Source organism: Triturus cristatus, chromosome 2_1 (assembly GCF_964204655.1).
Source record: "Triturus cristatus chromosome 2_1, aTriCri1.1, whole genome shotgun sequence".
In the NCBI taxonomy this organism is placed as follows: domain Eukaryota; kingdom Metazoa; phylum Chordata; class Amphibia; order Caudata; family Salamandridae; genus Triturus; species Triturus cristatus.
The window spans coordinates 271,584,403-271,609,666 of NC_140581.1; the positions used below are offsets into that span (position 1 = coordinate 271,584,403).

The 25,264-nt window shown below is 45.7% G+C and overlaps 1 protein-coding gene across 4 annotated transcripts in view; it reads right to left on the reverse strand.

Annotated features, from left to right (window-relative positions):
• Positions 1-25,264, reverse strand: part of RANBP3L (RAN binding protein 3 like) — a 154,635-nt gene that overhangs the window by 51,218 nt on the left and 78,153 nt on the right. For 2 of the 4 annotated variants that reach the window (XM_085631050.1, XM_085631048.1), the window contains exons 6-11: positions 22,912-22,983; positions 22,647-22,792; positions 22,366-22,469; positions 16,695-16,776; positions 15,185-15,266; positions 659-789 (exon numbers count right to left, since the gene is read on the reverse strand). In XM_085631050.1, coding sequence (XP_085487176.1) covers positions 659-789; positions 15,185-15,266; positions 16,695-16,776; positions 22,366-22,469; positions 22,647-22,792; positions 22,912-22,983 — 617 coding nt within the window. Of the gene's footprint in view, positions 1-658; positions 790-15,184; positions 15,267-16,694; positions 16,777-22,365; positions 22,470-22,637; positions 22,793-22,911; positions 22,984-25,264 lie in introns of all 4 variants that reach the window. The other 2 variants (XM_085631049.1, XM_085631047.1) reach the window with 1 other exon arrangement.

Here is a 25,264-nt window from a genome sequence, read left to right on the forward strand (position 1 = left end):
ATTTACAGCTTGTTGCATTTCACTTGAGGGCCTCTGATGGAAAAATGTGACAAATATCACTGTAAGAGGCCTTATTCTCAGGATATCTTCCATTTCTTAAAAGCAGAATAAATCTTAAAGAAAGATCTCTCATTGTTTTTCATGATGGCAGCTGTGCTCTTCCTCTGGCTTAGAAACAACCTGCGTAACAATATAACAACTTACTGTACAGTGCAGCTGATGCAGGAGTTTAGGGGTCAAACACATGTCACTTGTAGTCAATTTGGTAAAATACAGCAGATTTCTTTTGCATACTCCCTCACACACACAACGTGGGGCCAGTGTTGTTAGTGCATCAAACGCATAGATCCCTGCCACTTTTATCTGTGCTCATTTAATCGATGTTTTGCAGTTTCTCCAGCTTCTAGCAGCACAGATAAGATGATGACTAGAGGTAAGGCTCAGAATGTGCATAAAACGAGTAAGACATTTCACCAAAGAATTGAAAGACAAAATGAATTAAGTAATTTTTTCTGTTTTAGAATGTTTTGTACTCTGAAACCTAATAAGGGATAGAGAAATGGCTCTGGTGAAAGTCTGCCCGATCTGAATATTCTTGAGATTTGTGATTTGCTATATTTTTACGGCAGTTCACAAAATTATGTCCAGATTACTATACCTGTAGTACATTACGTTCCGCCTCTTCACCAGTAATAGTCTCTACTTTTTCCAATTTGATATTCAGGTTTGATCCAGAAGAAAAGGCAGCAGTTGATTCAACCAATGCTGTTGTACACATATAAGTTGTTCCTGAGTCAAGAATAAAAGAACAATTATGATGCTATAACAAAATCTAAACATGTTATTTATACCCTATATATTTTATGATGCCAGTGCCAAGTATGACACAGGAAAGAGATTCGTACCATTTCTCTCAAATTCCTATTGTGGTACAAACACTTAACCATTTAGACACCTGCACAAAAAAAACATTAGCAAACTCTAAAAGGAAAAGTGCACATATAATCAGGTTGTAAAATGCAGAGGACAGCAACAGTTATCAATACCATAGCAATAGCGTGCTGACTACAGATATACCATAAGATATGAAAAGGGCTAAGGGCTTGTTCTTGTAGATGGACAGAGTGTTTAGTCACAGATCTCGATTCCAGTCGTTTGATATAGAATCCTGTGTAAACTCACTTGTCAGGGAGCTTTGGTGGCACTTACCAGGAGAATAAAGAAACATGTGTAGCATTTTCCTTCAAGGTAAACACTCGTAGCCACATCAGCTTTCATAGCACCAGGAAAATACGGATTTTAAAGGACCGTCATTAGTAAAGTATAAATGTAAAATGTGTATATTGATGTAAACATTGGGCATAGCCTAGTTAAATAATGGGACTCGGTTACAAATTACAATACTTAGGTCGCATTGAGACGGATATTGACCTGCGCGTACTGTATGCGTGCACGAGAAAAAAAAAAAAAAAAGAAGAAGAACTTGCTGAAGCTCAAATTCAATATAGGTATTTGCATGTGCCCAGAATAAGCTACTAATGTGCAGATGCAGCAAGTCGAGGGTTGGCCCATTTGCACAGAAGTGAAAAGTGCCAGTGAGAGCACAATACCAATTCACAGAAGGGTGTATAAAAAAAATACATCCCTTCCACACATCCCCTCACTATCCTTCACACGTGTTGCGTCTATGCAGATCAAGGTCATACACAGGGTAAGGCCCAAGGCAGCCAGGTATTGCATCAGATGCCCTGGCTGCAATGCAAGTCCCGTATGGCTATGATCATGCAATGCAAGAGCTTAGCCTTACATTTGTCTGTTTGCACTGATTACTTACAGATATAAAAATAAATGCATGCCACAGGATGGATCAGACCATTGGCGTAGGCTCACATCATCCACATACATGGAGAGTGAGGGACCTACTGAGGTACGGTGGTCCCTGTCTTCCAAGTGTAGAATTGCTTTTTGTTTGCATGCAAGTGCAGCATTAGTACACACAGACTAGCCTTACAAAACATGTCCAGTTTGGTAAAATGTAGACCTGTGCATTGTGTGGCCCTAGACGCAAGGCTGACATGCACTGTGCATGTAGCCTTTCAACTAGAGACTTGGTTACAGTTACAGAATGATATTGTCATGAGGAACAGAATTATATTAATTTAACATAATCTAACACTTACATATAGCCACACAATAAATAGCCATTGAATTATAAACCACCTTTGTAAATATCACAGAGACTATCAAATGTTATTCATTGTAACATGATACATGTGCAGTTTAGGAAGTTTGATGGGTAATACCCTGTTACAAGTATTAGATCCACCTTTTAATCATATAGTTTATTTAACAATGTCATATCAGCCCAAATCTGCAAAAATAGAGTTCCTCTCAACTGCATGATATGTACATTAGGATATAGCAGAAAAAAGCTACAGTAAAATGTTTCAATAATATTCAAAAGTGCAAAAGCTTATGTTAGTTAATGAACGGTGACAACATCCTGCTCCACGGCCTGCCAGACAGCACACTGCCCCTCCGTAAGGGGATCTAACATGCTACAGCTGATTTAGAGCCTGTAAAAATACATCTAATGACCCCATATCGATGGTACTCCACTGGTTTCTCGTGCCAGCCCGTATCATCTTCAAACTCAGTTGCACCATCTACAAATTATCATGACAGGCCTATCTGGCTGACAAGCTCGCCATTCACAGTTACTCCTTCCACACAAGCATACAGGACACTCTCAGACTGGAGATGAAGATGTGCAAAAAAATAACACACCTTTATATAAGCCTTCTTCATTTGTGCACCCAGGATCTCGCACAAAATATCTATATCCACGAGGACCGCTCCAACTCGGGAAAGAGCTGAAGATGCACCTCTTTAAAGAATATTACATCACAGCAAAGTAATAGTCCACCTCCACTCTCAGAACCAAGCTTCCTCTCCAATCCCTCATTGACTCTGTATAGTGCTCTGCTGCTTTTGGCTAAGTATGTTGAATAAAAATACCACATAAATGCACACAGATTGACGGTCTGGACCTGTGCAGGCTATATAAGGAATATGCTACTTACCAGTATGCATCTGTTCTTGGCATGTAGAGCTGCAGATCTACACACTTTTGCATAGATCGCCATCTGGTGTTGGGCCCGGATGTTTGCAGTTTGTTTTTCCTCTTGGAAAGTCTTTGGAAGTCACAAGGTCGGTGACTCCTCCCTTGGTTCGTATTGCGCATGGGCTTCGGCTCCATCCTCAGATTGTTTTTCGCCAACAGGGAAAGATGGAGCGTAGTAATAATAGTGAAGAAACCCATGTGTGTTGTATCTAAATAAGATAGACTGGAACAGATACAGGTAGCCGAGGAGGCGGGTGGGCGTGTGTAGATCTACAGCTCTACATGCCAAGAACAGATGCATACTGGTAAGTAGCATATTCCGTTCGAGGCATATGAGCTGCAGATTACACACTTTTGCATAGACTATATAGCAGTTCCGAACCCTAGCGGCGACCACCGGTATCTGTTGCAGTGGTTTGAAATAGTGTTTTTAGTACAGCCTGGCCCACACTAGCTTGTTGCTTGGTTTGCACATCTACACAGTAATGTTTAGTGAAAGTGTGCGGTGTTGACCATGTAGCTGCTTTGCAGATATCATCTAATGGGATGTTCCCTAGAAAAGCCATAGAAGCCCCTATCTTTCGTGTAGAGTGTGCTTTAGGGGGAACAGATAGCGTTTGTTTTGCCTTGTGCTAGCAAATCTGTATGCATTTTACAATCCACCTAGCTATCCCTGATTTAGAGCTGGGGTTGCCTTTGTGTGGTGGAGAGAAAGAGACAAACAGTTGTTTGGTCTTTCTGAAAGGTTGTGTTCTCTGGATATAGTAAAGTAAGGCCCTTTTAACATCTAGCGTGTGTAGAACCCTTTCTGCAACAATTTGAGGTTGCGAGAAAAAAAACGGTAATTCTACCGATTGGTTTAGATGGAAGGGGAAAATGACTTTGGGTAGGAATTTTGGGTTGGTACGGAGGACCACCTTGTTCTGGTGCATTTGGAGAAAAGGTTCTTGTATAGTAAGTGCCTGTATCTCACTGACCCTTCTAAGGGAAGTGATGGCAACAAGAAAAGCTGTTTGCCATGTGAGAAATTTCAGTTCACATTTATGCAAAGGTTCGAAAGGCGGTCCCATTAGCCTTGTGAGAACTATATTTAAGTTCCACACAGGTGAGGGTGGTACTCTGGGGGGAATTATTCGTTTGAGGCCTTCCATGAAGGCTTTAATGGCAGGCACTCTGAAAAGTGATAGGTGCCGTCTGTTTTGTAGGTAAGCGGCAATTACTGCGAGGTGTAGCCGAATGGATGTATATGCTAGGTTACACCTTTGTAGATGGAGCAAGTAGCATATGATGTGCTGTATGGATACGTCTAGAGGGTTTATTGTGTTGTTATGGCAATAAACAACAAATCTTTTCCACTTTGCAGCGTAGCAGGCTCTAGTGGTAGGGTGTCTAGCTTCTCTGATGACGTTCATACAGTCAGGGGGAAGGTTAAGGTATCCGAATTCTAGGATCTCAGGAGCCAGATCGCAAGGTTGAGCTGAGCTGGGTCCGGGTGTCTGATCGCTCCATGGTTCTGGGTTAGGAGGCATGGTGAGAGGTGTAACTTTTGGTGTGGCACTACCGAGAGTTCCAGCAGCGTGGTGTACCACGGTTGTCTGGCCCATGTTGGAGCTACTAGAATCAGTGTGAGGGAGAGCTGTTGTAGCTTTCGCACCACTAATGGAATTAGTGGAAGAGGTGGAAAGGCGTACGCAAATTTGCCTGACCGGTTCATCCATATCGCATTGCCTTTGGACAATGGGTGTGGGTATCTGGCGGCAAAGCTTGGGCATTTTTTGTTTTCGTGGGTGGAGAAGAGGTCTATCTGTGGATGCCCCCACATCTGAAAGAACGGGTGAAGAACCTGCGGGTGAAGTTCCCACTCGTGGATCTGCTGCGTCTGTCTGCTGAGCAGATCTGCCATGGTGTTTTGGACTCCTGGGACATGTTGGGCTAGGAGAAAGATTTTGTGTGGAATTGCCCATCTCCATATGCTCTGTGCTAGTTGAGAGAGCGTGTGCCACCTTGTTTTTGAATGTAGTACATGGCCGTCATGTCTGTGCGAATAAGGACTGCCTTGCCTAAAATCTGTCTGAAAGGATTTTAGGGCTAGAAAGATTGCCAGTAACTCCAGATGGTTGATGTCGAGTAACTTTTGTTGCGGCGTCCATGTGCCCTGCACTGTGAGGTGTAATAGATGAGCTCCCCAGCCGGAGAGCGATGCGTCTGTTGTTAGGATTATTTGTGGAACCGGGTCCAGGAACGGTCGACCTCTGGAAAGATTTGCGGTGTTCCACCACTGCAGAGAGCGATGGGTGCGACCGTCTACCAACACCAGATCTGTCAGTTGCTCCTGGGCCTGGTTCCATTGGCGCGCTAAGCACTCTTGGAGTGGACGCATCTGGAGTATTGCATGAGGCACTATGAAAATGCAAGAGGCCATCATCCCTATTAGTTGCATAAACACTCTTGCTGGGAGAGAGTGTTGAGGTATGAATCTTTGACGCAAAGCCTGAATGCTTGCAATCCTGGCAGGATTGGGGTAGGCTATGGCTTTTGAGGTGTCTATGGTGGCACCGAGGTATTGCTTTGTGTGGGATGGTATTAGTTGGGACTTTTGGTGGTTCACCGTGAAACCTAGCTGGTGAAGTAGTTGGATTGTAGTGGCGGTGTGATGTACACATTGGTTGTAGGACGTGGCTTTTATTAGCCAGTCGTCCAAATATGGGAAGACGTGAATGTGCTGTCTTCTGAGGTGTGCCGCCACTACCGCTAGGCACTTGGTGAATACCCTTGGTGCTGTTGTGACCCCGAATGGGAGCACCTTGAACTGGTAGTGTTGCCCGTCCACTACAAATCTGAGGTACTTTCTGTGAGCATGTTGTACCGGAATGTGAAAGTATGCGTCTTTCAAGTCCAGTGTGGAGAGAAAGTCGTTCTGGGAGAGGAGCGGAAGTACCTGCTGAAGTGTTACCATGTGAAAATGGTCCAAATGTATGTATGTGTTTAAGAGGCCGGAGATCTAAAATAGGTTGTAGAGTCTCGTCTCTTTTTGGTATCAGAAAATATAGGGAGTAGACCCCTAAATTTTGCTGATTGGTGGGGTATGTTTGGGGGGGTAGATGTCAATTCTAGGCAGTACCCTGAACGAATAATTTGGGTCACCCATCTGTCTGAGGTGATGGTCTCCCAGACGTGAAGGAAATTTTGTAGCCTGCCCCCGACCGGAGTGGTATGGTCTGGAGGGAGCAGGGGGAAGTCATTGGGTAGGCGGTGTGGCAGAACGGGCGGTATTTGTTTTGCCTCTGCCTTTATTGTTATTGCCCCTATAGCCGCCTCTTTGATAACCCTTTGTGAAGGTGGATTGAGCAGGGGATTTGTAGGAAGTGGACGCGCTATCTGAGGAGTAGCCTCTGGCCGTACCCCGAAAGGAAGAGCGGCGAAAGGAGCGCCTAGGAGGGTGTGACTGCAGGGCTCCCATAGATTTTGCCGTATCTGTGTCCTTCTTCATCTTCTCTAGGGCCTCATCTATCTTTGGGCCGAATAGATGTTCTTGGTCAAAGGGATGATTTAATAAGGAGGCCTGTACCTCAGGTTTAAAGCCTGAAACTCTCAGCCAAGCATGGCGACGGAGGAGGACGCTAGTGTTAATGGCCCTGGAGGCTGTGTCTGCTGCGTCTAAGGCACAGCGTATAGAGGTGTTAGTTATAGTCTTACCCTCTTGAATTAATTCATTGGCCCTATTTTTGTATTTCTCTGGGAGATGGTGCATGATGGTTTCTAATTCATCATAATGCGCTCTATCGTATCGTATCTGGCCAATAGCGCTTGAGTGTTGGCGATACGCCATATATAGGCTTCCTGTAACGCAGTGCGCTTTCCTGACGTGTTCAGTAACTTTGACTCTTTGTCAGGTGGTGGTGCTTCGCCTGACGCCTGGGAGTTTCACCTCTTCCGTGCAGTGGAAACCACTAGGGAATCTAGTGGCGCTGGCCCTTTGATATAGGCAGGATCTGTGGGGGCAGCTTTATACTTTTTCTCTATGTGTGGGTTAATGACCCTAGCCCTGACTGGGTCTTTAAAAACCTCTGGCGCATGTTTTATTACCCCCTTGAGCATAGGTAGTATGGAGGTAGACCTATGTACGGTATCAAAGGTGTCGAGGAGGAAATCACCCTCTACCGGGTCAGTGTGTAGCTCTACCCCGTGATAATGTGCCGCCCTCTGAAGTAGGTGGTGAAAACCTAATGAGTCTTCTGGTGGAGATGGCCTGGATGGGTAAAGGTCATCTTGTGGGACATCTGGAATGTCTGGATTATTATAGTTGTCCCATGGGTCTGAGGATCCTGTAGGGGTGGGGTCTTGTGGCACATCCCCTGGATCGTAATATGGGTCCCCCTGATCATCATGGTCTGGAGACGGAGTTGGGGAGCGATGAGGCAGGGGTGGAGAGGGTGGAGGAGGTGGGGAAGGCACTCTGAAAGGGGAGGTAGCAGAGTCTTTCCTCTTTGGAGGTGGAGGCGGAGCCGGTTTGTCCAAATGTCTCTTTTTAGAAGAGAGTGCCAAATGTCCAATTTTTGGATCCTTGGTAAGTGTCTTTTGCAAGGGATCCGGTGTAAACAGTTCCTGAGACAATGTTTGTTCCGTCGGCGCTGATGACTTTTTAGGCTTGTCCGTGCCGTGCTTTTTTGGAACCTCCGATTTATTGCTGGGCGTCGAGATAGGCTTCGGCGCGGAAGTGTCGGTGCCGAGGGCCTTATGGTGTTTGGTCGGTACCGAAAGGCTGGGTTTCGACACCGAGGACTTTGGTGCGGAGCTCGGTGTCGAGGTAGAGGCCGGTCTCTTTTTCGGTGCCGAAGTGTGTTTGTCAAAAACCAAAGGAAATGATGGACGGAGTGTTGAGCATTGCAAGCACTCACCCCCAGTCAACTGATCTGGGTTTAATCCATCACCGTTCTTTAGCCCACTCTGCCACCCCAGTTCAGACATGGCCATATGCAAATCAGTCTGACCCTGTGCCTCATGGGAACAGTCTAGCCCGAACTGCCAAGCCATGTCTTCCCTGGACCGGAAACAAGCTTCCTAGGACCGGTTTCTGGCATTTCAGCCGTCTTCAGCCAGGCTTGCTTGAATCCAGTGGCAAAGTGAGCAAGGGACTCACGTCTGAGCATACCCTGCCAACTTATGGCGAACAAAGCAAAAACCAAAGGAAATGATGGACGGAGTGTTGAACATTGCAAGCACGCACCCCCAGTCAACTGATCTGGGTTTAATCCATCACCGTTCTTTAGCCCACTCTGCCACCCCAGTTCAGCATGGCCATATGCAAATCAGTCTGACCCTGTGCCTCATGGGAACAGTCCAGCCCGAACTGCCAAGCCATGTCTTCCCTGGACCGGAAACAAGCTTCCTAGGACCGGTTTCTGGCATTTCAGCCGTCTTCAGCCAGGCTTGCTTGAATCCAGTGGCAAAGTGAGCAAGGGACTCCCGTCTGAGCATACCCTGCCAACTTATGGCGAACAAAGCAAAAACCAAAGGAAATGATGGACGGAGTGTTGAACATTGCAAGCACTCACCCCATAGTCAACTGATCTGGGTTTAATCCATCACCGTTCTTTAGCCCACTTTGCCACCCCAGTTCAGACATGGCCATATGCAAATCAGTCTGACCCTGTGCCTCATGGGAACAGTCCAGCCCGAACTGCCAAGCCATGTCTTCCCTGGACCGGAAACAAGCTTACTAGGACCGGTTTCTGGCATTTCAGCCGTCTTCAGCCAGGCTTGCTTGAATCCAGTGGCAAAGTGAGCAAGGGACTCACGTCTGAGCATACCCTGCCAACTTATGGCGAACAAAGCAAAATCCAAAGGAAATGATGGACGGAGTGTTGAACATTGCAAGCACTCACCCCCAGTCAACTGATCTGGGTTTAATCCATCACCGTTCTTTAGCCCACTCTGCCACCCCAGTTCAGACATGGCCATATGCAAATCAGTCTGACCCTGTGCCTCATGTGCCTCAAGTGTGTTTGTCGGCACCGCTGGCAGGCTGGCTCGAGCCCGAGCCGCCGGAAGGCCTATTAGGCTTCTTCACCGGGCCCGAAGGTGGGGTGTTTGAAGCAATGTCTTTGGTCTTGCCTAGGCCCGGAGGTGAAGGCGTGACCGAAGCCTTTTTGGGTGTCGGCACGGGTGTGGGAGGGGGTATAGTACTCATGACCCTCTGCGCCGGGGTGATGTCCTCCACATCCGAGTTGTCGGCTTCGGAAGCACTGACTAGGTCCTCTTCGGTGTGTTGGTGTCCCGGAGCTTCGACGTCGTCCCCGAAGAGGTCGACTGGAACGGAGGTCGAGGAGTGCACAATGTTTCGTCTGGCCCTTCGATCTCGAATAGTCTTTTTCGATCTGAAAGACTTGCAGGCGGGACAGTCTCGAGCCTCGTGTTCAGGGGAGAGGCAGAGGTTGCACACCTCATGAAGATCGATGTGGGGGAATTTGGACCCACATCGAGGGCACTTCTTGAATGGAGTTCATTCCATCAGCCGGGACCGGAGCTTGGATAGGCCCGTAGGCCGCCGTCGACGACTGGAATCGAAGATGTGTCAAAGAGAAGGTGATTGAGGAGATCTGGATCTGAACAATACCGTGATGAGCGAGGATTACGCTTCGATCGTCGAACTGGAAATGTTCGGAACCGGAGCGCGAAGTATTACATCCGAGCCCGATGGCGGAAAAAAACAATCTGAGGATGGAGCCGAAGCCCATGCGCAATACGAACCAAGGGAGGAGTCACCGACCTCGTGACTTCCAAAGACTTTCCAAGAGGAAAAACAAACTGGAAACATCTGGGCCCAACGCCAGATGGCGATCTATGCAAAAGTGTGTAATCTGCAGCTCATATGCCTCGAACAATGATGTATATATTATTGTAGGTCAAAGAAGATTCAAATCTTTTAAGGCAGACTTACTCTTTACCGCTCGCAGGTCAATATGGGTATTAAGATTAGCATTATAGTGACATCTGCTGGAAGCGCTATCCGACTTTGGTGACATCTGCGCTTAAGACACTGTATATATCATTCGGACCATCCCTAATGCTGCCTTGAAGCATGGTGTTTAGCCCTCTTGATTATTGTACAAATCATATCTCTAAAAAATATGAATGAGAAGGTAGGGGATCTTGCACATGTGGTCCAATTACTCAGTTTTAATTGGGAAGGGTGAGAAAGCTGAGGCCCTGCAGCTTCAGTCACATTTTGAGAATTGATTTTGAAACCGAGGGATAGGATGAGTATTTTAGAGCCATGGGGGCTTTAAAAACAATTATAAATCTAATGTAAATACTGTAGTAGAAAGACGCATATTATTTTCAAGGGCACACTTACAGGGAAAATTGGTGGCGCAACATGTGAGGATGCTGGCAGCCACATATACATTTAAAAGATTTAAAAGAAGAGACCATCAGCGTTTTACGAATAAACAGAACCAATGATATAAGAACACAACAACACAACATTTAGAGGGAAGCTAGTTTGCAGAAAGCCATCAGCATTGCTAAGAGAATTGAAAATACACCAGGATATATAACAAGCATTGAAAATGCAATAGGCCTCGCCTTTGATTAAGTTAAAGCCATTTGATTTGCTAATGATATTATATAGCAAAGCAAATGGCTTTAACTTAATAAAAGGCGAGGCCTATTGCATTTTCAATGCTGTTTGCAGGCTCAGCTGATGCAGGGGCTCTTCGAGCCCAGCTGGACCCCGGCTCAGCTCTCCCCATTCATTTGCTGGGTGGCCCACCTCTAATCTATAGCCCCCAAACCCAGGGGTGAGGCTCTGGCTGCCACCGGAAGGCAAACACCTTTCTCCAGAGACAAGGGATGAAGCTGCTCCAAATGGCCCGCGTCACACGTGGCGCTGGGCGGCTGTACCGGCTGCGCCAGGCACTGGAGCACAGTGACCGGAACAGCGCGTGATCAGGACAGGTCGGCACCGGCAGCCGGTGCGTTGAGAGGGAGGGTGGGGGGACCCTCTAGGACAGGACAGGCCGTTCATTCCACCGGTAGGTGTAGAAGGGGGGAGGGGTGGGGAACCTACTTAGGACCGCGCATTTTCTCAGTGTGCTGGAGCACGGGGAGGCCGGTTTCGAAAACCCAGGGCGGCTTGGCGCCTCTGTCACTTTTCCCAGCTGCCCGGCAGGCAGGGGAGGCTTCAAGAGAGTAAGAGGAGAGGTAGATAGAAAGCGATCAGCGGGAGAGGGGAGCGAGAGAGTGGGTGAAGGAGAGGGGAGCAAGAGAGTGGATGGAAAGAGAGCCCGCAAGGAGACGAAGGGATCAGGGCTGTTTTTGATTCCCCAGTCCATCCCTGCGCCCTCATCAACCCGCGTAGGGGACGCTGTCCACCTCCGCTGTGTCACAAGCCTCACTAAGCATGCACTCACTGATGCAAGGCCTCCCAGTCTCTGTGTCACAGAAGAACAGATAGAACGAGTTGGGGGATGAACAAGCACTGAAATTTGCAGGAACGGACAAAGAATAATTTCTATACTTTGTGTAGCGCTCTCTACATTTTCTCTGACCTCTAGGCATTGAAAACAGTTGTTAATCATGACGAGGGCCTCTGGGATTATGCAGTAGGGAAGGACCAAATTATGTTGCATGTTTGACTAAATTATGCAGCAAGAAAAGACAATCAAGCAGCATAATGCAGCACATTTAGCAATAGCTTTACGTTGACATTTTTACAAGGGTTAACACTATCTGGGCAAAGGTTTCACCTCATTAGAACTAGTTTAGCACCCAAATCCAGCAATAAGCAAGAGGCAACAAGCTACTGTGTTTTTAGTAACTTTTGATCAGTTTGAGCTAGAAAGATCTTCTTTGCAAACATTTGCAGATTACGTAGCAGATGATGGATTATGTGGCAAATGCCGCAAATCCATTAGGCAAAACAACGTCAGGGCGAAAAATTGCAGATTTCCAGGAGCCCTGATGAATGACGCAACTCGATAGCACTCATTTTACCGACCTCAGAAGTATTAAAAGCTGAGTGACAGCACCAGGATTGGAACCAGTAACCATCATTCTAACACACATAATTATACAAAGGACGCATTAGTCCATTGAGCTATATTACATTTTATCCTAGGAAACACAGAAGTACACAGCTAAAGATTGACAGAGGCACACACACTGGGACAGTCACCCACTGACATACACACCTAACAGTCAGTGTTGTAACGCAAACTGTTGGGGCCCTCCTGCAGATTGTGGGGAGCCCCCCGCACCCCTCGCTCTCCCATAACTCAAAGATATTAATTGGTTGTGGCTCAATAGGGGGGACTTAAATGGGATGGGGCTCCCTAAATGGCTTTCCACACGCACCGCAGGGACCGCAGAGGCCTGTGTTACGCCTCTGAACAGTCATACTGTTGGTAGTTAATCAGATCGTGCTGATCAGTGAGAGCACATTTATAAAATGAGCTAAAGGGAGAGTGGAGGAAAATAGGGGCGACAAACAGCCATACGAACATGCACTCGTGCAGGATAGTGACAGAAGTAGTTCAGGGAGAACATGTAATTGGGGATACACACAGCGACGGCCAAGTGAAGAAACGCAAAGACGGACGGACATACGTTCAGAGCCTCACCATGGCGAAGCCAGAGAGCAGCGCAGATGTGCGGCTGGAAGCCTTGAGCTTGGCGCGGCTGAGGTAGAGGCGCCTTCAGTTGAGAGCGTGCACTGAGTGCTGGTTCACGCTCATCAGCTCCACGATGCTGCGGCTCACTAAGTCCCGGTAGCTGACGGCCGGCTCCTCTGTGAGGCTCGGGCTGCGCTGCTCCTCCTCGCCTCTGGCGTCGTCTTTGTTCCCGCCACCCACCTCTGCCGCGGGCTGCATGGGCGCGCAGGTACTCTCTGCCCTGCCACTGGGTGGCGCGGCACCGCTTCACCGGCCTGAGGCAGCGCCTGAGTCCCTGAGGTGCGTGTCGGGACAGCTGAAGCAAGAGAACACCCTCAACGGAAGAGCCCCCGCAGGCAGCTGCTGTCACAGTGAACCGGAGGTGCCGCTGTCATCCAGAGCCCAGGTAGTGAGTGGTGCCAAGGAGGCGCTGCAGCCGGATGTCCTGAGTGCGCCCTGGAATGAGGGCACTGACGGAGCTGTCACAAAGAACACTGAAGGGCCCGCGCAGGGGGCACAACCACAAAGGGGGCTCTGTAGCGGAGGGCTCCAGAGGACCTCTCATGATGGACCGGTGAGGGAAAGTCCCGCAGGCGTGCCTCACTCTGACAGCGAGGAATCCTCCCTCTGTAGGACCCCAGGCTCAGGCTGGAGAATCGCTTCGAAAGAAACTGATCTCTGCTGAGCTGCGGGCTGGGCAGCAGGGGTTTGAGTGGCCGGCTGCAGGAAGCACTGTACAGTGCAGCACCGGTATCTGTCCGCGCCCAAACCGGGGTGGAAGTGAGTCGCGGGGAGGGACCCAGGCACTCCTCCCCCTCCCAGTAGACATACACACACACATGAAAAGCACACAGAGCAGAGCGCGGAAGTGTTGGAGCGAGGGAGGCACACTCCCTCTGGGTCAGAAGTCTCACTAGGCATGACCGATGACCCCCCTCCCTCCCGCACAGGCGCCTGCTGAGCCCCCACTGCTCCCCAGTCCGCTTTCACTTTCGTCCTTTACAAAAGGCAATAAATGAGACGCACACAAGAATAAATCCAAGAACCATTTAGAGAAATAACTCCTATTTTTATACAAATTTTGATATCAAGAACTTCATTATCTAGTAAGCACTTTTTTAAATATGAATTTTCACAGTTAAGTAAACAGTTCACTTGAAAGAGTCATCACGGAGCAATGCTTTCCTGTGGGAGAAAAGGCATATGTTGCATACAGTTATTTACAGACAGGTTCATGGGGTCTCCTTCGGGGCTTAGGGTCGTAGAGGACCAAGGTCCAAAGTACCATTAACAGTTACTCGTTACCTGCCCTGGGGTATCCGGGTGCAGAGGTGCTGGTCGGGTTGGTAGCATTGCATGCTACGCCGGTGGAAAGAAGGTGGAGCACCTAGAAGCGGGATGCAGAAGGGGACTTGGAGACAAGTCTGGGAGTTCCCAACGTGGGATTCAGGTCACAAGGATCTTGGGGACTAGGGGGCACAGCGGGTTTGTCGGTACCCAGGCTGGGGCTCTAGAGTGCAGAGCGGAAAGGTTAGCTGGGCTCCGTGCGTCCTAGGGTCTTGCATTTGTCGGCCTAGCCGGTTGAGGGTGCAAACATCAGGACAGCTGGGCCACTTTGGAGGTGGGTCTCTGCGTTGGCATTGTCACTCGATGGCTGCTCAGTCTCTGTATAATGGGAGTCCAGACTGGACTCTCACGGGTTGTGTGTGCTGCAAGGGATTTGGCACCCAGTTAATGGTCCTGTGCGTTTACTTTGGTCCTGGTGTCCTTTCACTTGGTTTAGGAACATAGGGTCCTCTTCCTGAGAGGCTGCTGAATCAGGCTGGCCAGGGAGCGGCAACTCAGTAAACTGACTTTGATTGTCAGTGCCTGCAGCCTGCATTGTATGATACATATTGCACATGCGTGCACCGGAAGAATAACGTGACCGCCAGTAGCGATTGTGTCATCCCACCTCTTTAATTTTATTTATGATGCTGCAGAACATCAGAAAAAAGCATTTCGTTTTTCCCTAAGCTGTACAATATCGACAAAAGGGATGATCCAAAATGGGACATCACTGATTTTGCCAATGCTTGTTCACAACAATTGGTATTTCAACATGTATTTTTATATTTATTTACCAAGGCTTCAGCATGCCTGCCTTTATTAGCTCATAATTTAGCAAAAAAACCCTATTTATATAGCATATGTCACAATCCTTTGAAATCATCAAAAAATAACTTATGTCTTCATCCCTTGGGGTAAAGAGGCATGTGTGGAGCTCTCCTTTACAGCAACTCCATTCTTTACCCCCTATAAGTTTTACATTACTTCACAATATGTATGATTCCTTTAAAGTTATACAGGCAAATACTGCAGGCACCCCATAACCTGCTACCCCAACAGACAGTAAAACAGGTCTTACTTTGAGGGACGCCCGTCTGGAGTGCAGATTCTCGCTTATACTGGGCAGCCTCTATCTGACAGTCAGACGATTTTTGAGGACTCTGGAAATTTAGGAAACATAATATTTGAAAAATAAATGGCTAGATGACAAAGATATTATATAGATATTGCAGAGTACTTTCCATCTTACACAGTTCGTCGGGCAATATCAAAAACAAAAATGAAGCATGGGCAACCATCTTTGAAGCAGAGGCATGAGGGTTAACAAAGCATGCCATTGCCTCTTACTGTGGGGAAGGCTTCATTAATCCATGCAGCTAAATTCAAAACTACAGTAAACTAGCCTTCACTTTTTAATAGCACTGAAATGTTGTATATGAGCTCTGAAAAACTGCAGGATGCCAAATGTTTAAGTTGAGCTAAATACCGACCTGAATAAGCAATGGGCATTTCAGCCCCAAATGTGGTTTGAATGAGCCATGTAGTGCGCATTGACACTACAGATTAACTCTACGCCCTCTTAGAAATGCAGCGTATAGATGGCAACCACGATCCATATAGGACATATTTCAGTAAATAAGCACATGTAAGTGAATAAACATTGGCATAGTAAAATTGGCAGGCCTACTGTCCGTTGTGGTGCGCTTCACGGGTCTTGTGTGAGGCCATCAACAAAGATATTAACTTAAGTTTATACTTCTTTTCCACATTTGAAAATTGCACGCTTGGAAATGTAAGTTATTTTATACAATTCGGCAATGTTAGCAATATGATGTACTAGACAGCTGTCCTTACCGCCCAATAAGACAGCATTTACATGACCAAACGTAGGTACATTGGATTTCCAAAGTTTCATAAATACCCAACAGATCAAGAGGTAACACCCACTATCTGAACAATGGGTGCGTCATCCAATGGCTACTGGTATGCAGTTTGCAAATTTAGGACTTTTGGCCAATGAATACAGAAAGTGTCTTAGCTTTGTAAAGAGACATAATTTTAGCCGTAAAATATTATGGAATTAGAAGCTGTGCTCCGACTTTGAAAGACCTTTTCTAAAAACATGCATACAAAACTTAAGTAAACATATTCTTAAAGATTACGCCGAGGACATAGTATTTTGCCAAGGAGAATGGTGAACCCAAATGTTTTGAATACACACCGTGGCAACAATGAATCTCATTTCTGAGTCAGAGTGCGAGTCACTTTCCATTTTGCTAACAAGGTAATAAAAGGCAGTGTGTACTAGAAGCATACCACGATGGATATGTCCTTTCGTGTAAACAACCAATGAAACTGTTTATTAGGTACCTCGGTTATTGCCAATGGGTTGAATTCTGCTATTTGGCAAGATCTAAACATTCCCTTTTTCATCATACATTAAGGAGAGCACTGTGCTGGTCATAGCCTATGCACCAACATTTGATTTACCCTGTAGCATAGGTGAATGTTTATTGCTATTACCATTTTACTTTTATCTAAGAAGCAAGCAATTGTTAAATGAGGAAGCATAAACAATCATCACTCACCAAAACTCGCTCTTCCATGTTTTTGCCAAATACAAAATCAGTATTGGTGCTGTAGGACATGCCTAGGCCTTCCCCAGGCTGCCTTTTAGGAAAGAAGAAAAGACCAGATTGTGATAACATCCTATGAAATGAAAATATTACACAAATTCCACAAATCCAGTTACACATTTTTCCAGTTGTGGATGAACTGAAAACAAATGCATGCACCTGTAAAACTGAAAATGTAAACAGATCATTTGAGTGGGTGCTAATATTATGGGGTGCATTTGTGGGCAAATGGAGCTTGATACATGCCTGTCCAGCTCACAGTTGCTCTGCATTCTTTTTTCATTAAAGGATGCGGCATAAACAGCACACCAGCAGCTCGCTCACGTGCTTAAACCTCACAGCATCCAATTGCAACCATGACTTTATACTTAGCCCTAGTATGAAACTTCTTTCATGATGGCCACGCTGCAACTACACTACCTTTATTTTGACATCTTTCAGTTGTGTACATCTACATTATAATGTGTGAGTTCAACCATACAAACCTTGTGAGGCTTGAAAGCCACTTTTCCACTGCATATTGAATAGAGGTTTCTGTCACTTCTCCACGTAGTGACTGAGCCCGCTGCATACCTATCTCTGAAATTCATGAGAAAAATGGCATCTACGCTAGGAACAAATGAGGTGCTGCAAGTCCTCCACAACTGAGCAAATCCCTTTAAGCAAAATTTTATGATTGCATTTAGGAAGTAAAAAGAATTGTGTTTGTACATTTCTGCACATAGCTGTGTAAGTCTGTAATTTGCTCATTTGTTTATGTATGTATGGATTGATTTTTATACAGCATGAACCTAGCCAGGCAGCAATGGAGCGATGCACATTACTTGGGGGGGAATAGTAAATGATCTACATTCTACAAGATCGTGCACATCAGTTGGGGAGTCAAAATAAATTAGGCACAGGGAGATTAAGTGATTTGCCCAAAATCACATGATATGGAGTCATGCGCTGAGGTTGGGGTTAGAACCCTGATCCCCAGGTTGCACAATCAGAAGCTCTAGCCACTAGGCCATATCTCCTCCTGTATAATGTTCTTAGCTCCAACACCTTTCATTCACTACACACATGGTAGATAATCACAACATAATGGTGTCACGTGTGCGAGTATTTTTCACTTTTATTTATTTAAAACAAATTGAAATTACTCCAATGAAAAAGTTACTTTCCTTCCATAACTCTTTTTTTCGTGGATACTATTCACCTTAGAACATCCCCTAGACACCAGACTGGATCTGAATCTGGAACATATGGCTCTGCACTGACGCCATATTGCTCCACAAGTGACAGAGTGGAGGAGCACATAAAAGCTACACTTCCACGCTGACATCAGTTTCTTCAGATGTGGCACGTGAACTACTGTTGTATCTGGGCTGATCACTAATTTTGGACCTTTTTAGATGTTAAAAAAGGCCACTCAACAGAACTGGGAAATAGGGGGGCAGTGTGGAGTTAGGTAAGAGTATCCACCAGAAAGAGTGTTACCGAAGGTAATTTGTTTGTCTGATGCATACATCTAATTGCAGATTACCCACCTTAGAATACACACCAAAGCAGTAACTCCCCAGGTGGAGGGTTTGTGGAGTAGGATCACACCAAAATGTCTTGCAGAACACATTGCATTCTAATCAGCGATGAAAAGATCCAGAGAGACTTCCCCCCCACTGGCTGAAGACGCCCTGCACCACATGTGATGTAGAAACTACTTGTGACCTGCTAGATTACATCTATTTAGTTCGTCTGCTCTGGCATTTAGAGACCATACCAGGTGATTGGTGACCCAAAAGATGCACTGGCACTCTAGCCACTTTCCAGAAGCAAAAAGCCTCCTGGCACAGGACCCTACTCCACCCTGCTTCTTTCAGTAACACATAGCGGTGGTGCTGTCCTTAAGAAGCTGAGCCACCCTCCACTTGCTGAACGAGAAGAATGCCTTGAAGGCTAGACAAATGGTCCTTAGGTCAAGTAAGCTAATGTAGAATAGGTCCCACACTGGAGAACAGAGCCCTCTGATTTTTCCCCAAATGTGCCCCACCTAAACTAAACTGGTAGTGATGTGTCTATCACCGCTGTCAGCTCTGGGTGGGGAAGGGAGAGTGGGCTGCTACAGGACATGTTGTGATCAATCAGCCATCTCTGCAGATTTTCAGCCGAGTCCTCCGAGACCTGGATGGTGTCGGAAAGGCGGCCTTGATATTAGACCCATTCGGATTTCAGGTTCCAATGAAAGGTCCCATGTGCCACTTAGCACGGTTGACAAGGCAGATGCACAAGACTAAGAAGTCAAGAAGCCTTCAAACCATCCTGACCTGCACTGAGGATCGAACCTAAAACATCTGAATCATAGCCCAAATGTCCTGGGCTTGTTACCGCGGACATTAAACACTGAACATCACCATGTTAAATACCTCTGTGCAAGAATTAGGTGAGACTTTAGCTCGTTTATTGTGAAACCCAATGATATTAAGAGTTAATCAGTCGTCCGGAGGTGGTCCATGAATGAGTGTGGAAAGCCAACCTTCAGCAGCCAGTCGAGGTACAGGAATACAGTAACTTCCAACCTCAGAAGATGAGCAGCGACTGCTGCAGGTAACACATGTGAAACTGCAAGATGGGTGTATGAAAATATGCATCTTGCAAGTCAGAAGTACCCTCTCCCTTGGAGATCTAATGCTCTACTTAATTTCTTTCTGGTATGAAAGAAATTTTGGGTTGGGAGGAAAGCAAAAGTAGGGCGTAGCCTGAACAAATTAAGACCCACCTGTCGGATGTGATAGATTGCTGAATACTACTCCCCACTCGTTGGGCATTTGCTGCTGGGATCAAACTGTTGTAATCAAAGTAAGGTCCTTGTAAGTAATCAGCCCAGAAGCCAGTAGTGTTGATTATATAGGTAGGTTTATTCAGTTACAGGTAAGATGGTAAGCAATGTGCCCCACCGTGAGCAGCATCCTGCTGCTCAGCCCCACTCATTCCAACTGACCCCTCATACAAACCATGCACTTATGAACATTCTATTACATCACATTCTCACAGGATAAGCAGCAAGGAACTAGGAGACAACAGGATATAATTCAAATTACAACAGTTGGCTGTTGTAATAGGAGTTATAAAAATGGTGCAATCACTAAACCGGTGCCCCCACTAACCTGCAGGGCTAATGCCAATGCCATACATTGCACAGATAACATAACTGGCCATGCCTTGTCTGCCATGTATTGTCTGAGCCACAGGTCCTAAAATCTTTGGGACTGCCGACAAGATCTCACTGGCCAGGTCCCAAAGGTCATGTGTGTATCACCCAAACAGATAGACTGCATTTACGAATCGCAGTAACAAACTGGCAGAGGAAAACATACCTTTGCCAAAATAGTTAATCCTTTTGGATTCTCTGTCTGGAGAATTTGTCCGGAACGAGTTAGAGTTCACCTTACTGGGCAAGCCTGTACAATAGGGTTTTCTGTAGTGGGGTACTTGGTGAGCAAATCCAGATCACCAGGCGCTAGTCTAGGACATCTAGCCACCTGCGGCTAACAGGTGGGCAAGAACATGGTTTTGAGCGCATATCTATCAGTTTCTGTGAGGACACAATTAAATGGGAGCAAGTGCTCAGATGTTGCTGCCCAGACTGTATATTTTCCATCAAAAGACTTGTTTAGTCTCAGTGGAGGGAAGCTGTATTTCCAGTACCCAACCACCTTCCAAACTACCACTGCAAACGAGGCGCTTACCTTAGTTATGGTACCTGTTTTTGTGGAGCGCACACTCATCGATCGGTCTCTTGGCGCTGGGGTAATAGGAACTGATCACAATGCTACTGGGGAAGGTACTAAGTTGCCAGGTTGTTTGATCCCCTTACCTGACAACTTATGGATGGTCTTTGCAATCCTTCCATCCTACCATCATGCAACTGATGATTTTCACTGATGCTGTTCTATATTGTTTCAATTGTGAATGTGCGAATGTGGTTGTCTGCTAGTATGATTGAATTATTTTCTGCGTGACTGACTATGTGGGACCTCACATTTTGATAATATGTTTTGATGACACTTATGTTACATGTTTCTCTTATTTATCTGTATTATGTGCTGAGATTGATATTGTAATTATACAATTGAATTTGAAAAACATTTTTTTTTATTGTTTTCTGCATCCATTCTATTCAACACATATTTATATATAAATAATAAAAAAAGTAAAAATATAAAGTGATTGATTAATTGCGACTGTCGTTCCGGACTGTCTTTTACTAATCTGGGATCCTATTGATGACCCGTTAAATAGCAATTAGGGCAGGTTCCTCTTCTGTTGTTTGGTTACTGATTTTCCCCCGCTTACCTGCCCTTCATCCTTAACCGGGGGGACCCCCTTCTTAGTGGAACTAGCCATACACTTGTCTGAATAGTGGCCCAAATGGCGAATCTAGCGGTCTCCGGTGGGGTATCAAGCCCAATGGAGTTTCGTAAATGAAGATATATGGCATCATTAGTTTAAATAGTGAGGAGCAAGCCATTTTCCTCCACATCATCATCATCATTAATATCCTGGGGTGTGTCCTGCTCTAGCACAGGGTCAGAATCAGAGCCAAAGAAACAAATGAAAGAGCTCTGCTGATAGCTGTGACGTAGTAGAGGCACAGGATTAGAATTGGGGTGAGTGACAAAAGGTTGCACTTTTGTAATATCTTAGTGTGGCATTGGTCAAGCCGAAACCGGTGTTGGTTCGACATCTGACACTGGCATCGGGCCTGGATTATCCACTGGTGCCAGGAACCAATGTGGACTTTGGGGTCAGGGTGTACAGGCCCAGTAAGAGGGACTAAGGGGACAGACAGCACCGGGGAGGGACCCCCACAAGTGGCAACCTGACTGGAGACTGCAGTAGTTGCAGTAGGGCCCAAAGGCAGAATAAAAGGAGCTGGACGCAATATGGAAAATTTGCAGCATGTCCCCTTGGACAGCCTCGATCTGCTGCGGGATCATGGAGGAGCAGGAAACTCAGGCACGTCGGGACGGACTAATGAATCTAATACGTAGCAGTGGCCTTCACTTAGTGCTAATTTACATCTTTGCGCCTTTGTGCCTTCTCTTTTGAGTCAGAGTGGTGAGATGGGGGTGCACCAAAGTCACACTTCTGGCGGGTCTGTGAACGATATCTGCGTCCTGCAGTCCCACCATAGTTTGAATCCTGACATTTTCTGTGGGGACATTGCTCCCTGGAACAAAATGTTTTGGAGTCACCAGAAAACCAACAAAGTCAGGAGAGGATCCGTCAACATGCACCTATCAGTGCACAGGGGTGAAGCTTATGTGTGGCCCTGCTCTGTCATTTCTAGGGCAGTCTGGAGTCAAAGCAGAGCTGCACTATACCACCTAGGGACAGGAGAGCCCTGCTACAAAAGAATTCTCCTGATCCAGTCTGGCGCCTGGGAGACATTGGGAGGTGAGGAATCTGCAGTCAGAAGTATCTGTCAGAAATCTCATTGAGGCTAGAACAATACCTTTGTAATTTAAAGGGGTGTTTTCAAGATGCACACATATTTAGCTACACAGCATGTAAAATACTCAAATTAGCATCTCCTTTTATTGTATGTAAACTTACAGACACACTTCACTAATAAACATACCTTGAAGGTTTGGAGTTAGAAATGTGGGCGCAGTCATAGGAGCCAACAATTTTTTCTGGCTTAGGCAAATGTTCTGTAAGTGGGAGGAACTTTTCTGTGACATTCTGAAAAGAAAGGGAAGCACGAGTTTTAAAATCAGCACCGCAGAAAAGCGGCTGCAGCAGCTCTGCTAATCATTGCAGTTTAGGTCATTTGCATGCCTGGTCTTCATGTGCCAGATATTCCAGCCCTGAAACACTTGTTTACTTTGGGATAAAGTACAGACGAGTTACCGGCGTCACCTTTATTCTGGACGGTGTTTTTGTTAGGCAAGTTGGATGGTTTTCCGGGATCTTATCCGGGACCTTCTTCATTTCTTCTGGTAACAAGTTAACCTTGGGAGGTTGCAAGATGGCGGGTCTAATTACATTTCGCTGTGTGGTGTTCCCTTGAAAGCAAACGTAAAACAGAATTGTTAGGTGTTTGCAGTTTTACAATGGAATTCATAAGTACTTTGGCACAGTTGCTCTGAATGTAGTGTTCGGTATGAACGTGATAATTCTATACCTGATCCAATGGCGAGTGTGGCCTCAGTTTTTGTAGAGGAAAACGTTGAGGGCATGAAGACATTCTTTCTAACTGCAAAACAAAATGTTCAGTAGCTTTAAAGTATTTGTCGGTATAGCAATCTAAAAATAGGCTTTTCTGCCGTTCTTTCATCTACAAACCCACTTTTTTTAAAACTTTTTTCTTAATAATGCATGGCAGTGTATTGTGGCCTTGGGAGCTTTTTCAGCTTGGAATTAGGGTATCTATCCCCTGACCCGGTTCACTGGCGCATGGCCATCCTTTGTGCACTGGCAAAGTCTGTCACCAACAGGAACATATTTTAGAATCACAGGAGGGACTTTACTCTTGAACACAGTAGATTTCACAACACTCGGTCTTAATAATTTGTAAGTAGATGTGCAGTGGCCAGTAAAAAAAAGTACAACACAGGCAAGGGCTAAAATGTGCCGCTCCATTTGCCCATGATGTATGCTCTCTGGGAAGAAGCAAAATGTGAATAACAACAGCACAGACTGTGAAAGATGAAAACCCAAACGCTCCCTCTAACGTATATGTATTTTTTTTTAATTCATTTTTGGGATTGCTTGAGGCTGGCGTTAGAAAGCCATTGCTAGCCATACGTAAAAAAGAACTTCAATTCACCAGAATTATACAAAAACATTAATACGATTAGCAGTTAGTTAAGGCAGAAAAGGGAGGTGAGAATGGTAAACCAAATACATTTGTTTACTCCTAGAATCATTACTAAAATTGGTTGCAAGATACAGGATGTTCAACAGAGGTTGCGCCAAACCCCATGACAGAGTGCCAGACCATGAAGAGGCTGTGAGAAGCAAAAAACCTATTTTATAAGAGGGTCAAGAAAGGGACTTAGTTTTAGGACTAAAACACCTCCAATCCCATCTAGACACTACAAATAACCACCAGAAGGTGCACAGTCCATATAAAGAAGAATAGCTAACCAATAATTACTGTAGAGGAATGCATGAGATCCTACAGGTAATTGGGACACCACCTAGCAGGAGGTAAGAGTCCATCAGCCCACCCTTATTGGCGGAGCATCGTCATTTGGAACTCTAAGGAATCACGGTCTGAGCCCAGGGTCGCGGGTCACCAAAGACTCTGCTTGGTGCGCAGGCCAGTGATACCCAAGAAGAAAACAGACTCCTGCCAGGGTTTGTACCCAAGACTTGAGGACTCAAGTGATGTGCAGTGCTTATATGTGATGTGAAATTAAAAATGAATACTTGGTCAAAAAATATGTTTAATGAGAATTAACCAAGTTTCATATCTAAAAGAACCTATAGTCTTATTAAAATTCTATAGACTAATTCTTGGTTCAATTATGGTGTGGTCGACATGTTTCAGCCGGAGTGGTCACTTGACCCGGCTTTCTTCAGGACCGAAAAACACAACTAAAATGCTACTGCTAAACTAATAATAAGTGAAAAATCAAAACCCATGCAATCCAAATGTGAGTGTTGGGTAAGAAAGTGGCAAATGCCACCCTACCAGACAAACAGTCTCGTGCTTGAGCGCAAGAACAATGTCTCCATTTCTAGAAAAAGAATCCAAAGATAAAATATCGGAAGTAGACATCATGCACAACAGAACAGCACTACTAGTCGCTATTCAGCAGAGCTATTTCAGCACTGCCCTTATTTCAAAGAAACTCAAAATGATGTTTGCAAATACAACAGCATGTAAATCATAATGAAAAACTCACCCAGCTTTTTGTGGGAGAACTGCCTCACCTCACCCGGCTGACTGCTCGGAGAAGGAGGCTAGTTCTCTAGTAGTCTTATTCCGCTCCCTATCGTCTTTGACCTCGAGCATCCTCCCCATAATGGCTGACTTTGCAGGTCTAGCCTTTGATGATGAAACCCTGAGTAACATTCTATCAGACAATCCCAGTATCCTCGACTCCCTACCAGAAATAACTGGGAATCCCAAGGATGACTGGGCCACTTTACTCAATCTCAGGAAAACACAATCACGCACTGCAGTCCATGGCTTAGTCATGGCCGAATATTTACGAGGGAAATGTGCCCCTACTGGCTTGATTGTTACAAACGCCCCGAGATTGTTCCTTACAGATAAACAGTTTATACGAGATTGGTCACTTATCGCCTGGCGGTGTACCCGTGACTGGTTAATTCTAATTATCAGCACGGCGAAACGCCAGGCCGACGCCATTCTTGTCGAAATCCAAACTTTGGAAGGGCAAATCAAAACCACTATTACATCAGCCCTTTTTAACAAACAAATGGACGAGACGAATAAAACCAACAAAGAATACAGGGACAACATCTTGATCAATAAAATCAACAAATTCAAGAAAGATCTGGCC